General features: G+C 42.3%; 1 protein-coding gene across 3 annotated transcripts in view; it reads right to left on the bottom strand.

The window, feature by feature from the left end:
* LOC139380914 (methyl-CpG-binding domain protein 5-like) overlaps nt 1-17,183 on the bottom strand; it is a 47,949-nt gene that overhangs the window by 26,991 nt on the left and 3,775 nt on the right. For all 3 annotated transcript variants that reach the window (XR_011628485.1, XM_071124076.1, XM_071124075.1), the window contains exon 2: nt 5,636-6,324. Coding sequence is in view for 2 of the 3 variants with exons in the window: in XM_071124076.1 (XP_070980177.1) it covers nt 5,636-5,745 (110 nt within the window). In the remaining variant the exon portion in view is untranslated. The remainder of the gene's footprint in view (nt 1-5,635; nt 6,325-17,183) is intronic.

Below are 17,183 nucleotides of genomic sequence, written 5' to 3' on the forward strand. Positions count from 1 at the left end.
CCAGTGACCCGAGCCTACCAGACAAACTTAAGGCCTTTTATGCTCACTTTGAGGCAAGCAACACTGAAGCATGCACGAGAGCACCAGCTGTTCTGGATGACTGTGTGATAACGCTCTCGGTAGCCGATGTGAGCAAGACCTTTAAACAGGTCAACATTCACAAAGCCGTGAGGCCAGATGGATTATCAGGACGTGTACTCAAAGCATGTGCGGACCAACTGACAAGTGTCTAAACTGACAATTTCAATCCCTGACTGAGATTGTAATACCTACAGTTGATGTCGGAAGTTAACATACACTTAGGTTGGAGTCATTAAAACTTGTTTTTCAACCACTCCACAAATTTCTTGTTAAAACCTCTTGAAGCTAGGGGTCGCTATTTTTATGTTTGGAAAATAAAACGTTCCCAAAGTAAACAGCATTTTTCTCACGACCAGATGCTAGAATATGCATATAATTGACAGATTAGGATAGAAAACACTCTAAAGTTTCCAAAACTGTCAAAATATTGTCTGTGAGTATAACAGAACTGATATTGCAGGCGAAACCCTGAGGAAAATCAAACCAGGAAGTGGCTTCTATTTTGAAAACTCCATGTTCCATAGCCTGCCTTTGCTCCATTTAAAGGGATATCAACCAGATTCCTTTTCCTATCACTTCCTCAAGGTGTCAATCTTTAGACATAGTTTCAGGCTTTTATTTTGAAAAATGAGCGAGAAAGATAACATCGCGTCATTGTATGGCCGGGTGCCAGCAGCGTTTCGCTTTGCGCAACATAGTTTGGGCAGCCATTGCCTTTCTCTCTCCTACTTAAGTCAGCTGCGGTTGATATATTATCGATTATATATTTTAAAAACAACCTGAGGATTGATTATAAAAAAAACGCTTGACATGTTTCTGTGGACATTACGGATACTATTTGGAATGTCTGCATTGTCGTGACCGTTCTTTCCTGTGGATTTCTGAACATAACGTGCCAAACAAACGGAGGTATTTTGGATATTAAAATAATCTTTATGGAAAAAAAGGAACATTTATTGTGTGTAGTCTCGTGAGTGAAAACATCCGAAGATCAAAAGGTAAAAGATTAATTTGAATGCTTTTCTGATTTTCTTGACCAAACTACTTGATGGTAGGTGTTCATAATGTTTTGCCGAGCGATCGATAAACTTACACAAACGCTTGGATTGCTTTCGCTGTAAAGCACATTTTCAAAATCTGACACGACAGGTGGATTAACAAAAGGCTAAGGTGTGTTTTGCAATATTGCACTTCTGATTTCATGAATATAAATATTTTTAGTAATATTATTTGAATGTGGCGCTATGCAATTCAGCGGTTTTAGATGACAATTATCTTGCTAAAGGGATGGGTAGCATCAAGAAGTTGCCAAAACTATAGTTTGTTAAGTCAGTTAGGACATCTACTTTGTGCAAAGACTAAGTTGACTGTGCCTTTAAACAGCTTGGAAAATTCCAGAAAATTATGTCATGGCTTTAGAAGCTTCTGATAGGCTAATTGATATAATTTGAGTCAATTGGAGGTGCACCTGTGGATGTATTTCAAGGTCTACCTTTAAACTCAGTTCCTCTTTGCTTGACATCAATGGAAAATCAAAAGAAATCAGCCAAGACCTCAAAAAAAATGATACACCTCCACAAGTCTGGTTCATCCTTGGGAGCAATTTCCAAATGCCTGAAGGTACCTCGTTCCTCTGTACAAACAATAGTACGCAAGTATAAACACCATGGGACCACGCAGCGGTCATAACGCTCAGGAAGGAGACGCGTTCTGTCTCCTAGAGATGAACGTACTTTGGTGAGAAAAGTGCAAATCAATCCCTGAACAACAGCAAAGGACCTTGTGAAGATGCTGGAGGAAACGGGTACAAAAGTATCTATATCCACAGTAAAACAAATCCTATATCAACATAACCTGAAAGGCCGCTCAGCAAGGAAGAAGCCACTGCTCCAAAACCGCCATAAAAAAAGCCAAACTACGGTTTGCAACTGCACATGGGGACAAAGATCGTACTTTTTGGAGAAATGTCCTCTGGTCTGATGAAACAGAACTGTTTGGCCATAATGGCCATCGTTATGTTTGGAGGACAAAGGGGGAGGCTTGCAAGCCGAAGAACACTAGCCCAACCGTGAAGCACGGGGGTGGCAGCATCATGTTGTGGGGATGCTTTACTGCAGGATGGACTGGTGCACTTCAAAAAATAGATGGCATTATGAGGCAGGAAAATTATGTGGATATATTGAAACAACATCTCAAGACATCAGTCAGGAAGTTAAAGCTTGGTCGCAAATGGGTCTTCCAAATGGACAATGACCCCAAGCATACTTCAAAAGTTGTGGCAAAATGGCTTAAGGACAACAAAGTTAAGGTATTGGAGTGGCCATAGCAAAGCCCGGACCTCAATCCCATAGAAAATTTGTGGGAAGAACTGAAAAAAAGTGTGCGCGAGCAAGGAGGCCAACAAACCTGACTCAGTTACACCAGCTCTGTCAGGAGGAATGGGCCCAAATTCACCCAAATGATTGTGGGAAGCTTGTGGAAGGCTACCCAAGTTAAACAATTTAAAGGCAATGCTACCAAATACTAATTGAGTGTATGTAAACTTCTGACCCTGGGAATGTGATGAAATAAATTAAAACTGAAATAAATTATTATCATTCTGACATTTCACATTCTTATAATAAAGTGGTGATCCTAACTGACCTAAGACAGGGATTTTTACTAGGATTAAATGTCAGGAATTGTGAAAAACTGAGTTTAATTGTATTTGGCTAAGGTGTATGTAAACCTCTGACTTCAACTGTACATGTTTCAAGCAGACCACCATAGTCCCTGTGCCCAAGGATGCGAAGGTAACCTGCCTAAATCATTACATACCCGTAGCACTTACGTCGGTAGCCATGAAAGTGCTTTGAAACAGGGCTGTAGTGGAGCGGGTCGAGAGTTTCAAGTTCCTTGATGTCCACATCACCAACGAACTATCATGGTCCAAACACACCAAGACAGTCGTGAAGAGGGCACGACAAGTTTATTCCCCCTCAGGACACTGAAAAGATTTGGCATGGGTCCTCAGATCCTCAAAAGGTTTTACAGCTGCACCATCGAGAGCATCCTGACCGGTTGCATCACCGCCTGGTATGGCAACTGCTCGGCATCTGACCTTAAGGCGCTACAGAGGGTAGTGTGTACGGCCCAGTACATCACTGGGGCCAAGCTTCCTGCCATCCAGGACCTATATAATAGGCGGTGTCAGAGGAAAGCCCATAAAATTGTCAGAGACTCCAGTCACCAAAGTCAAAGACTTTTTCTGCTACCGTACAGCAAGCAGTACCAGAGCCCCAAATCTAGGACCAAAAGGCTCCTTAACAGCTTCTACCCCACCAAGCCATAAGACTGCTGAACAATTAATCAAATAGCCACCGGACTATTACAGTGACCCCCCCCCCCTCTCCATTTGTTTTGTACGACTGTTGCTACTCACTGTTTATTATCTATGCATAGTCACTTCACCCCCCTACATGTACAAATTACCTCAACTAACCTGTACCCCCGCACACTGACACGGTACCAGTAACCCCTGTATATAGCCTCGTTAATGTTATTTTTATTACATTTTTTTACTTTATTTGCTAAATATTTTTCTTAGCTCTTCTTGAACTGCACTGTTGTATTCGGCGCATGTGACAGAGTTTGATTTTGATATTTCCACCTTATTCCCATATTGTCCTATTGCTTGTTTGATGACTCTGCAGAGGTCACCGGTGGACTTCTTGTACTTGTTCCTTTCCTCAGCAGTAGCCTCAGGGTTGTGATCGGCAGCCCTGTGCGCTAGCTTAGCGCCATCCTCAGTGTTAATCCAGGGCTTTTGATTGGGGAAGCAGAACATCTGCACTGTGGGGACAATGTCGCTGATGCATTTCCTACTGAAGCCAATACCGGAGGTGGTTCGCTCGATGTTATCAGCGGATTCTCAAAACATATTCCAATCAGCGCTAGCAAAGCAGTCCTGTAGCAAAATATCGGAGTCTGGTGAGCTTCTGCTTGTAAACAGTAAACAGGAGTACAGAGTCATGATCTGATTCGCCAAATGGTGAATGAGGGAGGGCCTTGTATGCATGCATGGGGGTTGAATAACAGTGGTCTAGGAATTTATCACCCCTAGTCAGAAAGGAGACATGTTGATGGAAGTTGGGCATCGCGTGTCTTAACGTGGAATTTAAAAAAATCACCAGCAACCAGAAAAACAGCATCCACATACAAGTTTTCCTGCTTGTTTATAGCCTGTACAGTTTGTTAAGTACCAGCTTGCTGTGTCTGTATGTGTGTAAACTAGTTTGTTAAGTGCCAGCTTAACATACCCAATGAACATATAAAACAACTTTGGATTTCACCCCATCTCCAAATCATATGGTTTTGACTGTTTTCAAGTTTTACAGAGTGAACTTCTCCTCTCACTTCGGCCATGCAGCACACCCAACAAAGGTGATTGCTGTCCTCGTTATAAAATTATCACCCTTTTCCTGTATATCGAAAAATGACCATATAGACATTTATTAAAGCCTGAACCTGAACAATCAAAACAAATCGTATTGTAGGTCCCATTCAGCAGGTAGCCTACAGCAAGATGAGTCTCCGGTAACTTCCTATTATTCCTGTAAAACACAATTTTCAATAGTGCATAATTACACAGGCTTTATTAGTTGAGTGACAACCTAATATCGCGCAAGCAATTTTAGCATTTGAATGCTGAAGATGCCCGCAGAATAGACGTGCAAGATTAGGAACATGCCGCCTACCTTGCGAAGCTGGGCACATTGTGTAGTTTGTTTAGGCTACTGATATTCCCTGAGGTTGTTCGGCATGCATGATGACTTGTTTATCAATGATTGTCAACACAGTTACAGTTCGACACTGAAGGAAAGGACGCATCAGTTGTGACAAAATATGGGGTCTTTTTGGAAGGTAGAAAGTACAAATGTGAGCAAAACATTTGAGTAAATCAGAGGTTCGTAACGTTTGAATAGATTTTCTGACAGATGCTACATTTGGATCGGTTTGGGTTCCGCGGACTGATCATAACTTTTTATTTTATTTATTTAACTAGGCAAGTCAGTTAAGAACAAATTCTTATTTAAAACAACGGCCTACCCCGGCCAAACCCTTACGCTGGGCCAATTGTGCGCCGCCCTGTGGGACTCCCAATCACGGCCGGTTGTGACACAGCCTGGAATCGATCCAGGGTGTGTAGTGACGCCTCTAGCACTGATATGCAGTGCCTTAGACCGTTGCGTCACTGCGAAACAAAAACACTTAAACAAGTCAAATCGGGGACCGATGATTTTCAGTGAATCGTTACATCCCTAATGACAAGCATCTCTGAGGATATAAAATAAAAGGACAATTGGAAGGGTGTAGTGGGCCTAATATGCAAATAAACATTTTTAAAAAAATGTTTTTATCCTGTATGAAGGAACCTGTTCAACAAACACATTTCAAATGGTTACAGACAAGTTACATGAAAATCTTCCTGTAGAATGAAAGAAGTCATTAGCCTAAATTCTGATTGGGCAGATGGGCCCCAGGTTAGTTTAAATACAGGTAGAGTAGGTCTTACCTTATGTAGACAACCCCGCTGTGGGTGATCCTCCGCTGCCAACCTATAGGGACTTCAGTCGGGGGCTTCCCCTCAGAACACAGACCTTCATACTTCTTTGTTCTGTTCATTGTCCACTCCTTAAGTCCGCACAACTACACCCTTGCGATGTGAGATATCACAAGTCTGTCAGAGAGCTCAGACTAGTGTGCATCATCCTGGGGTCTCTCAGGAGTGAACTGACCAAGCAAGATGTGCTACAACAGCGTCGCTGGTTGGAACTGCCAATCCCACCGTTGCCTGCCTCTTCTGGGACAGGTTCACTCTGGAACCAGACCTTTGAGGCCCTTTGTCCCCATCCTGTTTAATGTCGTCATGTTTAAAATCACCATTTTCATCCATGTTTTTGTGAAGAGGCCATGGTAACGGTGGGAGAACCTGCCGACATTGACATGGGTGACCTTTAGGGAACTTGAAGTAGAGCTGCCCAGGCGACCTCTCTCACAGACCAATGTTTTCACTTTCAGTTCACAGAAGCTGATATCGGACAAATCTGGATGGATCTGGTGATCAATGGTGATTAAGTGAGCTCTGGCTGGTACTAACTGCCGCTGGCACCTTAAAACTCCTCATGTTGCAGGTTATGTCAGCGTTACATCATCCCAGAGAGGATAATGGATTAAAGCAGCCACTGTCCCATACAGTCCAACCTGTAAAACAAGTAAAAAAGTAACACCGTCAAATTTACGACAAAAAGCTTTTAGGAATATATTTTATAGTCTAAATATATGTATAGTCTAAATACTCTCAATGAGTAGGAGGAGCTCATTGAGAATAATATTTCTAAATATTTCCCACACAAGACAGGCTTTGCAGAACTTTTACATAACCCAAAATAATGTTAAATCCATTGTGCACGTTTTTTTTTTAAATATAGTTTTTCCTCTAAGAAATCGCTCCTCAATGTAATTAGGACTAGTTGTAGAAGTCACTAGCGGTAGTTAGCTGTATTAGGCTATATGCGGAGTGAATGGTCACAAAATCATGATGGATTGGATGCCATTGTTCCAGGCACTGACGTGACTCTGAATACTGCTAAGGCTTAATGATACAAAGTCGCCACGGCAATGGGCCAGTCTACCTACCTCCCATCCCCCTTTTTAATCAAGCCCTTCTCTGGCCAATACCTTAAGAGATCAGTTGTGGCAATAGGATGGGAATATTCCACAGCCATTTCTAGGTGGGTGGATTTGGAGGACAAATATATTAGACATGATTAGCTATATTTTCATTTTTGTTGTTTAATTTTAACAAAAGTCTTGCATTTTGTCATCTGAATGGTCAAATCTGTCTCCATCTCTTGTGAATTCTCTTGCTGAAATAGTAGGGGTGTAAAGGTGACAGTTGGCCTCCCAGGGGCTGAAACACTCGATAGCCCTGTGTGTCTCCTGGGCTGTGAGGTGCTCGTCTTCACCGCCAGGCCTGTCAGACCGACAACTTATCTGTAACTCTAGGGTGAAAAAAACAGCAGCACTTTGATATTGCATTACAGAGTGTGAATCACGCTCGCTGTGCATTTTCTGTGACGGATGACTCATCCACACAGCCGAGCGTGTATAGAAAACGCTGGTAATTAAAGCAAGGGTGCCTTCCTTCGCCTAGATACCAATACAAAATGGCTTGGTATTAAATCAGAGCGCACACACACACACACACACACACACACACACACACACACCATGATTGAGAGCAGTGGTAGTGCCACTGTCACAGACACCCTTGGGATATGTCTGAAAGAGGACAAACAGAACAGCAAAGGCCAATATTCAAATCTGATTGTTAGCCCACCATCATCGTGCCATCCTTTATTTTCATAGTTGACTGAAAGCCTGCACACAATGTCAAAATAATCACAAATATGGACTGTAAGAACAAAACAAAAATCGAAGGTGTGCAATTCGAGGCTCTATCGTGTTTTACCCTCCACAGCATGTGTGCCTAAAAGCCAGGCACATTTGTAGAGCATGATAGGCTACTAGACCCTCCCACGTGTGATAAATCAGCCATAAAACACTGCATGGCTCGCCACTGTTCCGCCACCGCTCTATAGCTTGGAGGGAAACAGAGCGAGTTGAAAAATAGGCCAGGCTCTCTTGGATGCAAGGTAGCTGTCGCAAAAGGGGGGACGGGGGGACTTCAGTGTTAGATTCAACAGCTTCAAATATTTTGGCAGTGTGGAGTTCCAGGAACACAGTATCTCTACTTGTGATATCGTGAACAAACAATCCAACTCCACGCCAGATGAGAAAAAAAGAAGAAGATTGACCCAGTGTATTAGAACGACATGTAAATGAAGCCTAAGTACCATACAGCACAATAAAACATATATTCCCTGGATAATAAAATGGAAATCAGGCACACTGGGCCTTAGTGCTGGGCAATATGGCCAATATATCATATCACACTATTTTTGTAATTGACGGTATGAAGCTATTTGACGTTTCAAATTCATTCTAAGTGGTTTTAAAATTGGGCCTTCTCCATTCTGATTGCTTTATACTGTTCAAACACACAACAACCAAAAATAGTAAGACATTGCTGAAAGTGAAGTAGTCTTATTTGTAGAACAACGAAATACTAATTTTGTAGCCTCAAACTCGGGTACTCGATCAATGGTTGCTATTTCTGTAGTTATTTGTTCAATTCCAGCCTTCGCCTTCCATATTTTTCTTCAATTTCCTGCACAAATGTTATAATTTAAAAACACTGTCAAGTGCATTTAGTCTTAGTATGCCTCTATAAAATAAAGAATATTAGAATATTATCACCATCATCATCTTTGACCGTGTACTTTCGGGTTAATTTGCAGATCTTAATAAAAGGGCAGTCGGACGATTTCTGAGGGTCTCTACTCTGATGTTGTTGACTAGTTGTGCTAGCATTTAGCTAGCCGTTCTCAGCTGTAGCAGTTTTGTACTGCTGATAAAAACAGATTACTGCAAGAACTACAGAATCATTTAATTAAACAAAATTATGTTAGAATGTAAAGTAATACCAATACCGGTATAGTAAAATGCAGTATACTTTTTATTTTTTTACCTTTATTTAACTAGGCAAGTCAGTTAAGAACAAATTCTTATTTTCAATGACGGCCTAGGAACAGTGGGTTAAAACTGCCTGTTCAGGGGCAGAACGACAGATTTGTACCTTGTCAGCTCGGGGGTTTGAACTTGCAACCTTCCCGGTTTCTAGTCCAACGCTCTAACCACTAGGTAGCATACTAGCGATGTAACGATTCAAATGTTTAAGACGCAAGTGCATAGATCCGAGGAACCCAAACCGATCCAAATGTTACAAAATCACTGATTCACTAAAATGATTTTGCTCAAATGACTTTCTACCTTCCAAAAATATCTCATCAATACCTCTTTTGTGATAACTGATGGGTCCTCTCCTTTAGTCTTGAACTAAGCAAGTACCTGTGTTGATAGTCATTGATATATAAGTAATTGTGCATGCCGAACAACCCCAGGGAATATCGGTAGCTTAAACAAGCTGCACAATGAGCCCAGCTTCGCAAGATAGGCGGCATGTTCCTAATCTTGCACGTCTATTCTTCAGCATTCAAATGCTAAAATGGCTTACACGATATTAGGCGTTAATCAGTTGAGTGACAACATACAGTGGGGGCAAAAAAGTATTTAGTCAGCCACCAATTGTGCAAGTTCTCCCACTTAAAAAGATGAGAGGCCTGTAATTTTCATCATAGGTACACTTCAACTATGACAGACAAAATGAGGGGAAATAAAATAGAAAATCACAATGTAGGATTTTTTATGAATGTATTTGCAAATGATGGTGGAAAATAAGTATTTGGTCAATAACAAACGTTTCTCAATACTTTGTTATATACTCTGTTGGCAATGACAGAGGTCAAACGTTTTCTGTAAGTCTTCACAAGGTTTTCACACACTGTTGCTGGTATTTTGGCCCATTTCTCCATGCAGATCTCCTCTAGAGCAGTGATGTTTTGGGGCTGCTGCAACACAGACTTTCAACTTCCTCCAAAGATTTTCTATGGGGTTGAGATTTGGAGACTGGCTAGGCCACTCCAGGACCTTGAAATGCTTCTTACGAAGCCACTCCTTCGTTGCCCGGGCGGTGTGTTTGGGATCATTGTCATGCTTAAAGACCCAGCCACGTTTCATCTTCAATGCCCTTGCTGATGGAAGGAGATTTTCACTCAAAATCTCACGATACATGGCCCCATTCATTCTTTCCTTTACATGGATCAGTCGTCCTGGTCCCTTTGCAGAAAAACAGCCCCAAAGCATGATGTTTCCACCCCCATGCTTCACAGTAGGTATGGTGTTCTTTGGATGCAACTCAGCATTCTTTGTCCTCCAAACACGACGAGTTGAGTTTTTACCAAAAAGTTATATTTTGGTTTCATCTGACCATATGACATTCTCCCAATCTTCTTCTGGATCATCAAATGCTCTCTAGCAAACTTCAGACGGGCCTGGACATGTACTGGCTTAAGCAGGGGGACACGTCTGGCACTGCAGGATTTGAGTCCCTGAAGGCGTAGTGTGTTACTGATGGTAGGCTGTGTTACTTTGGTCCCAGCTCTCTGCAGGTCATTCACTAGGTCCACCCGTGTGGTTCTGGGATTTTTGCTCGCCGTTTTGTGATCATTTTGACCCCACGGGGTGAGATCTTGCATGGAGCCCCAGATCGAGGGAGATTATCAGTGGTCTTGTATGTTTTCCATTTCCTAATAATTGCTCCCACAGTTGATTTCTTCAAACCAAGCTGCTCACCTATTGTAGATTCAGTCTTCCCAGCCTGGTGCAGGTCTACAATTTTGTTTCTGGTGTCCTTTGACAGATCTTTGGTCTTGGCCATAGTGGAGTTTGGAGTGTGACTGAGGTTGTGGACAGGGAACTTGTTATCAGTATAAAAGACACAACAGGCCTCTCTCATCTTTTTAAGTGGGAGAACTTGCACAATTGGTGGCTGACTAAATACTTTTTTGCCCCACTGTATGTAATTTGCTAGATTATTGTTATCCATGCACTATTGAAAATGGTGTTTTACAGGAATAAACGAAAGCTACCGGAGACAACGCTCATCTGGCTATAGACCTACCTGCTAAATGGGGCTTACAATAGATTCTATTTTGATTGTTCAGGTTCACCATCAGCAACTTTCCACATTTTGTAACGTTACAGCCTTATTCTAAAACATATTCATATGTTTTGCACTTAGCAAGCTACACACACAATACCCCATAATGACAAATTGAAAAACAGGCTTTTAGAAATGTATTAAAAATATATTTTAAAAACTGAAATACCTCATCTACATAAGTATTCAGACCATTTGTTATAAGACTCTAAATTGTGCTCAAGTGCATCCTGTTTCCATTGATCATCGTTGAAATGTTTCTACAACTTGGGAGTCCACCTGTGGTAAATTAAATTGATTGGACACGATTTGGAAAGGCACACACCTGTCTATATAAGGTCCCACAGTTGACAGTGCACGTCAGAGCGAAAACCAAGCCATGAGATCGGAGGAATTTCCCGTAGAGCTCCGAGACAGGATTGTGTCGAGTCATAGATCTGGGGGGGGGGGGGGGGGAGAATGCCTGCAGCATTGACGGTCACAGAAATGCACTATTGAAGGGTCCCCAGGAACATCATTCTTCAATAATTCTTAAATGGAAGAAGTTTGGAACCACCAATACTACTCTTTCTAGAGCTGGCCAATAGGCCAAACTGAGCAATCAGGGGAGAAATGCCTTGGTCAGGAAGGTGACCAAGAACCAGATGGGCACTGACAGAGCTCCAGAGTTCCTCTGTGGTGCTGTGAGAAGCTTCCAGAAGGACAATCATCTCTGCAGCATTGCACCAATCAGGCCTTTACGGTAGAGTGGCCAGACGGAAGCCCGGTGGTGGCAGCATCATGCTGTGTGGATGATTTTCAGCGACAGGGACTGAGGGTCTAGTCAGGATCGAGGGAAAGGTGAACAGAGAAAAGTACAGAGATCCTTAATGAAGAACGTTCTGGACCTCAGACTGGGGCAAAGGTTCACCTTCCAACAGGACAACAACCCTAAACACACAGCCAAGACAACACAGTATTGGCTTCGGGACAAGTCTCTGAATGTCCTTGAGTGGACCAGCCAGAGCCCAGACGTGAACCTGGTCGAACATCTCTGGCGATACCTGAAAATAGCTGTGCAGCAACGCTCCCCATCCAACCTGACAGAGGTTGAGAGGATCTGCAGAGAGGAATGGGAGGAACCCCCCCAAATACAGCTGTGTCAAGCTTGTAGTGTCATACCCAAGAAGACTCAAGGCCTTAATCGCTGCCAAAGGTGCTTCAACAAAATACTGGGTAAAGGATCTGAATACTTATGTAAAATGTGATATTTACATATTTTTTTTTTTACTTCTTATAAATTTGCAAAAATGTATAAAGACCTGTTTTTGCTTTGTCATCATGGGGTATTGTGTGTAGATTAAATAGTTCCCCCCCCTCTCAATCAATTTTAGAATAAGGCTGTAACGTAAAAATGTGGAAAAAGTCAAGGGGGCTGAATACTTTCCCGAATGCACTGTATATTCATTGGCTATCTAATAGTGGTAGTGAGGTGGTAGATGCCTAGTCTCACTTACAACTCAGCTCAGGGCTGGGCGATATGGTCTAAAAATGATCACGCCCCCCCCCCCCCCCCCCCAAACATTGGCGTTTCACGATATGCTGTATATCACAATGTTTGAATGCTGCTGCCACAGTTCTAAAACAAAAACAACTTTCTCCCTTGAGGTTAACAGTGTAGACTAGTATAACTTCTTTCCCTGCTGTCGGTGGTCTTGAAGGCCTTCCCATATCACACACAAACTATAATGTCCAGTAACGTATAAGGCTGTCGGATGAATTTATCCAGCGTGAGACCGCACTGAAATTCAACCGCACTGAAATTCAACCGCACTGAAATTCAACCGCATGTTTGTATAAGCAGTTGTCATTGTAAACACTGGAGCAGATTTCTGATTCTGCCCAATAGGGCTGGGCTGTATATTGTGAATCTTACAAAATGTACACAAAACTTTAGATCTGTGTTTATTCTATAGTACTCTTGGGGGAGTACACAAAAAAGCGGACTTAAATAAATAAATAAAAAGCGTTATGGATGAAACATGAAATGGACAAGCTTTTTGGGGAGACTGAACATATTAGCAAAAGTCTGAGTCGTAGGTCAATACATGGATTGAACACAAAAACAATAATTTTGAAAAGCTAGTAATTATTAATTTAGAAAGTAAAAACAACTCACGGATGTTACGTCCTCCATTACAAAGTGTTAGCAGTCAAGAAATTGGACATTCAAGAAGCAAAGTGTCACCGGTCAATCCTTACATTGATATGAGACAGCAGAGCCCCTGTTTCATCAGTATCCATGTTATCTACACTGAGTGTACAAAACATTAGGAACACCTCTTTCCATGACAGACTAAAAGCAACTGAATCCAGGTGAAAGCTATGATCCCTTATTGATGTCACTTGTTAAATCCACTTCAAATCAGTGTAAATGAAGTGGAAGAGAAAAGGTTAAAGAAGGATTTTTAAGCCTTGATACAAATCAGACTTGGATTGTGTATGCGAGCCATTCAGAGGGTGGACATCCAGCCAACTTCACACAACTGTGGGAAGATTTAGAGTCAACATGGGCCAGCATCTCTGTTGAACAATTGACACCTTGTAGAGTCCATGCCCCAAGGCTGTTATGAGGGCAAAAGGGAGTGCAACTCAATATTTGGAAGATGTTCCTAATGTTTTGTGCACTCAGTGTATAGTTCCAGTGTGTATTAGATAGAACGTTGCAGCCGTGCCCGTGGGGAAAACAACTTGTAGTTACCTAGGTTACCCCACCAGCTCACAGCAAAAATGTGACCTTTTTCAAAATGCAATATTCTTGTTGTCTGCCTGTTTTAGTCAATTACAAAATGACATTCAATAAAGAGATGTGTGTTATTATACACATATATATATATATATATATATATATACACACACACACACACACACACTGCTCAAAAAAATAAAGGGAACACTTAACACAATGTAACTCCAAGTCAATCACACTTCTGTGAAATCAAACTGTTCACTTAGGAAGCAACACTGATTGACAATACATTTCACATGCTGTTGTGCAAATGGAATAGACAACAGGTAGAAATTATAGGCAATTAGCAAGACACCCCCAATAAAGGAGTGGTTCTGCAGGTGGTGACCACAGACCACTTCTCAGTTCCTATGCTTCCTGGCTGATGTTTTGGTCACTTTTGAATGCTGGCGGTGCCTTCACTCTAGTGGTAGCATGAGACGGAGTCTACAACCCACACATGTGGCTCAGGTAGTGCAGCTCATCCAGGATGGCACATCAATGCGAGCTGTGGGAAGAAGGTTTGCTGTGTCTGTCAGCGTAGTGTCCAGAGCATGGAGGCGCTACCAGGAGACAGGCCAGTACATCAGGAGACGTGGAGGAGGCCGTAGGAGGGCAACAACCCAGCAGCAGGACCGCCTTTGTGCAAGGAGGAGCAGAAGGAGCACTGCCAGAGCCCTGCAAAATGACCTCCAGCAGGCCACAAATGTGCATGTGTCTGCTCAAACGGTCAGAAACAGACTCCATGAGGGTGGTATGAGGGCCCGACGTCCAGTACATCACCGTGCAGGACGTTTGGCATTTGCCAGAGAACACCAAGATTGGCAAATTCGCCACTGGCGCCCTGTGCTCTTCACAGATGAAAGCAGGTTCATACTGAGCACGTGACAGACGTGACAGTCTGGAGATGCCGTGGAGAACGTTCTGCTGCCTGCAACATCCTCCAGCATGACCGGTTTGGCGGTGGGTCAGTCATGGTGTGGGGTGGCATTTCTTTGGGGGGCCGCAGAGCCCTCCATGTGCTCGCCAGAGGTAGCCTGACTGCCATTAGGTACCGCGATGAGATCCTCAGACCCCTTGTGAGACCATATGCTGGTGTGGTTGGCCCTGGGTTCCTCCTAATGCAAGACAATGCTAGACCTCATGTGGCTGGAGTGTGTCAGCAGTTCCTGCAAGAGGAAGGCATTGATGCTATGGACTGGCCCCCCCGTTGCCCAGACCTGAATCCAATTGAGCACATCTGGGACATCATGTCTCGCTCCATCCACCAACGCACCACGGACTGTCCAGGAATTGGCGGATGCTTTAGTCCAGGTCTGGGAGGAGATCCCTCAGGAGACCATCCACCACCTCATCAGGAGCATGCCCTGGCGTTGTAGGGAGGTCATACAGGCACGTGGAGGCCACACACACTACTGAGCCTCATTTTGACTTGTTTTAAGGACATTACATCAAAGTTGGATCAGCCTGTAGTGTGGTTTTCCACTTTAATTTTGAGTGTGACTCCAAATCCAGAACTCCATGGGTTGATAAATTTGATTTCCATTGATTTTGTGTGATTTTGTTGTCAGCACATTCAACTATGTAAAGAAAAAAGTATTTAATAAGAATATTTCATTCATTCAGATCTAGGATGTGTTATTTTAGTGTTCCCTTTATTTTTTTGAGCAGTGTGTGTGTGTATATATATATATATATATATATATATATATATATATATAGAAAAAGTTTAACTAGGCAAGTCCGTTAAGAACAAATTCTTATTTGCAATGACGGCCTAGGAACAGCGGGTTAACTGCCTTGTTCAGGGGCAGAACGACAGATTTTTACCCTGTCAGCTCGGGGATTCAATCTAGCAACCTTTCGGTTACTGGCCCAATGCTCCAACATGTCTAATGATTACTTTTCAACATTGCCTGTTCCCGAGCGTTCTCACTACTTTAAAAAAATAATAATATTGTAGGGCTTCCCTCATGCCCCTTTTCAAGACGGTGCTAGAAGCCACATGAGTGAGTGCTACCAGCCGGAACATCTAGCAATGACCAACAAAACTAACAAACGGAAAATAAAGCTACAAGTTGTGAGTGGGAGTGACAATGGGACTATACTAAAGTTAAATGTCTTACCTGTGTAACCTATTTTGACACCGGGTCCCAACATTTTCCACACCAAATAGCCTGAAGTCACAGGGCTGTTCTCGCAGGCCCTATTGAAGCAATAAGGCACGAAAGGGTGCGTTGTGCATGGATACAGCCCTTAGCCGTGGTATATTGACTATATACCACAAACCCCCGAGACGCAACTTATCTTATAAAAAACAATCAATCAATCAATCATAATCACTAGTTAACTACACATGGTTGATGATATTACTAGTTTATCTAGCGTGTCCTGCGTTGCATATAATCGATGCGGTGCGTATCGTTGCTCCAATGTGTACCTAACCATAAACATCAATGCCTTTCTTAAAATCAATACACAGAAGTATATATTTTTAAACCTGAATATTTAGCTAAAATAAATCCAGGTTAGCAGGCAATATTAACCAGGTGAAATTGTGTCACTTCTCTTGCGTTCATTGCACGCAGAGTCAGTGTATATGCAACAGTTTGGGCCGCCTAATTTGCCAGAATTTTACGTAATTATGACATAACATTGAAGGTTGTGCAATGTAACAAGAATATTTAGACTTATGGATGCCACCCGTTAGATAAAATACAGAACGGTTCCGTATTCCACTGAAAGAATAAACGTCTAGTTTTCGAGATGATAGTTTCCGGATTCAGCCATATTAATGACCTAAGGCTCGTATTTCTGTGTGTTATCATGTTATAACTAAGTCTATGATTTGATATTGCAGTCCGACTAGCTAGCTAGTTAGCTGGGTGCGCGCTAATAGCGTTTAAAACGTCACTCGCTCTGAGACTTAGAGTGGTTGTTCTCCTTGCTCTGCAAGGGCCGCGGCTTATGTGGAGCGATGGGTAACGCTGCTTCGAGGGTGGCTGTTGTCGTTGTGTTCCTGGTTCGAGCCCAAGTAGGAGCAAGGCGTGGGACGGAAGCTATACTGTTACACTGGCAATACTAAAGTGCCTATAAGAACATCCAATAGTCAAAGATATATGAAATACAAATGGTAGAGAGAGAAATAGTCCTATAATTCCTTCAACCTAAAACCTCTTACATGGGAATATTGAAGACTCATGTTAAAAGGAACCACCAGCTTTCATATGTTCTCATGTTCTGAGCAAGGAACTTAAACGTTAGCTTTCTTACATGGCACATATTGCACTTTTACTTTCTTCTTCAAAACTTTGTTTTTGCATTATTTAAACCAAATTGAACATGTTTGAACATGTTTCATTATTCATTTGAGGCTAAATTGATTTTATTTATGTATTATATTAAGTATTGTTGTAATTGTCATTATTACAATTTTAATGTTTTATATCGTCCGATTAATCGATATCGGCCTTTTTTGGTCTTCCAATAATCGGTATCGGCTTTGAAAAATCATAATCGCCCGACCTCAAGCTCGAACCACCCATTTTATAATTCCCTACATTTTTAATGCTCCTATAAGGGAGCATTACGGACCGTAGGTTAGGCTTTTTG

Source organism: Oncorhynchus clarkii, chromosome 22 (genome assembly GCF_045791955.1).
Source record: "Oncorhynchus clarkii lewisi isolate Uvic-CL-2024 chromosome 22, UVic_Ocla_1.0, whole genome shotgun sequence".
Taxonomy (NCBI): domain Eukaryota; kingdom Metazoa; phylum Chordata; class Actinopteri; order Salmoniformes; family Salmonidae; genus Oncorhynchus; species Oncorhynchus clarkii.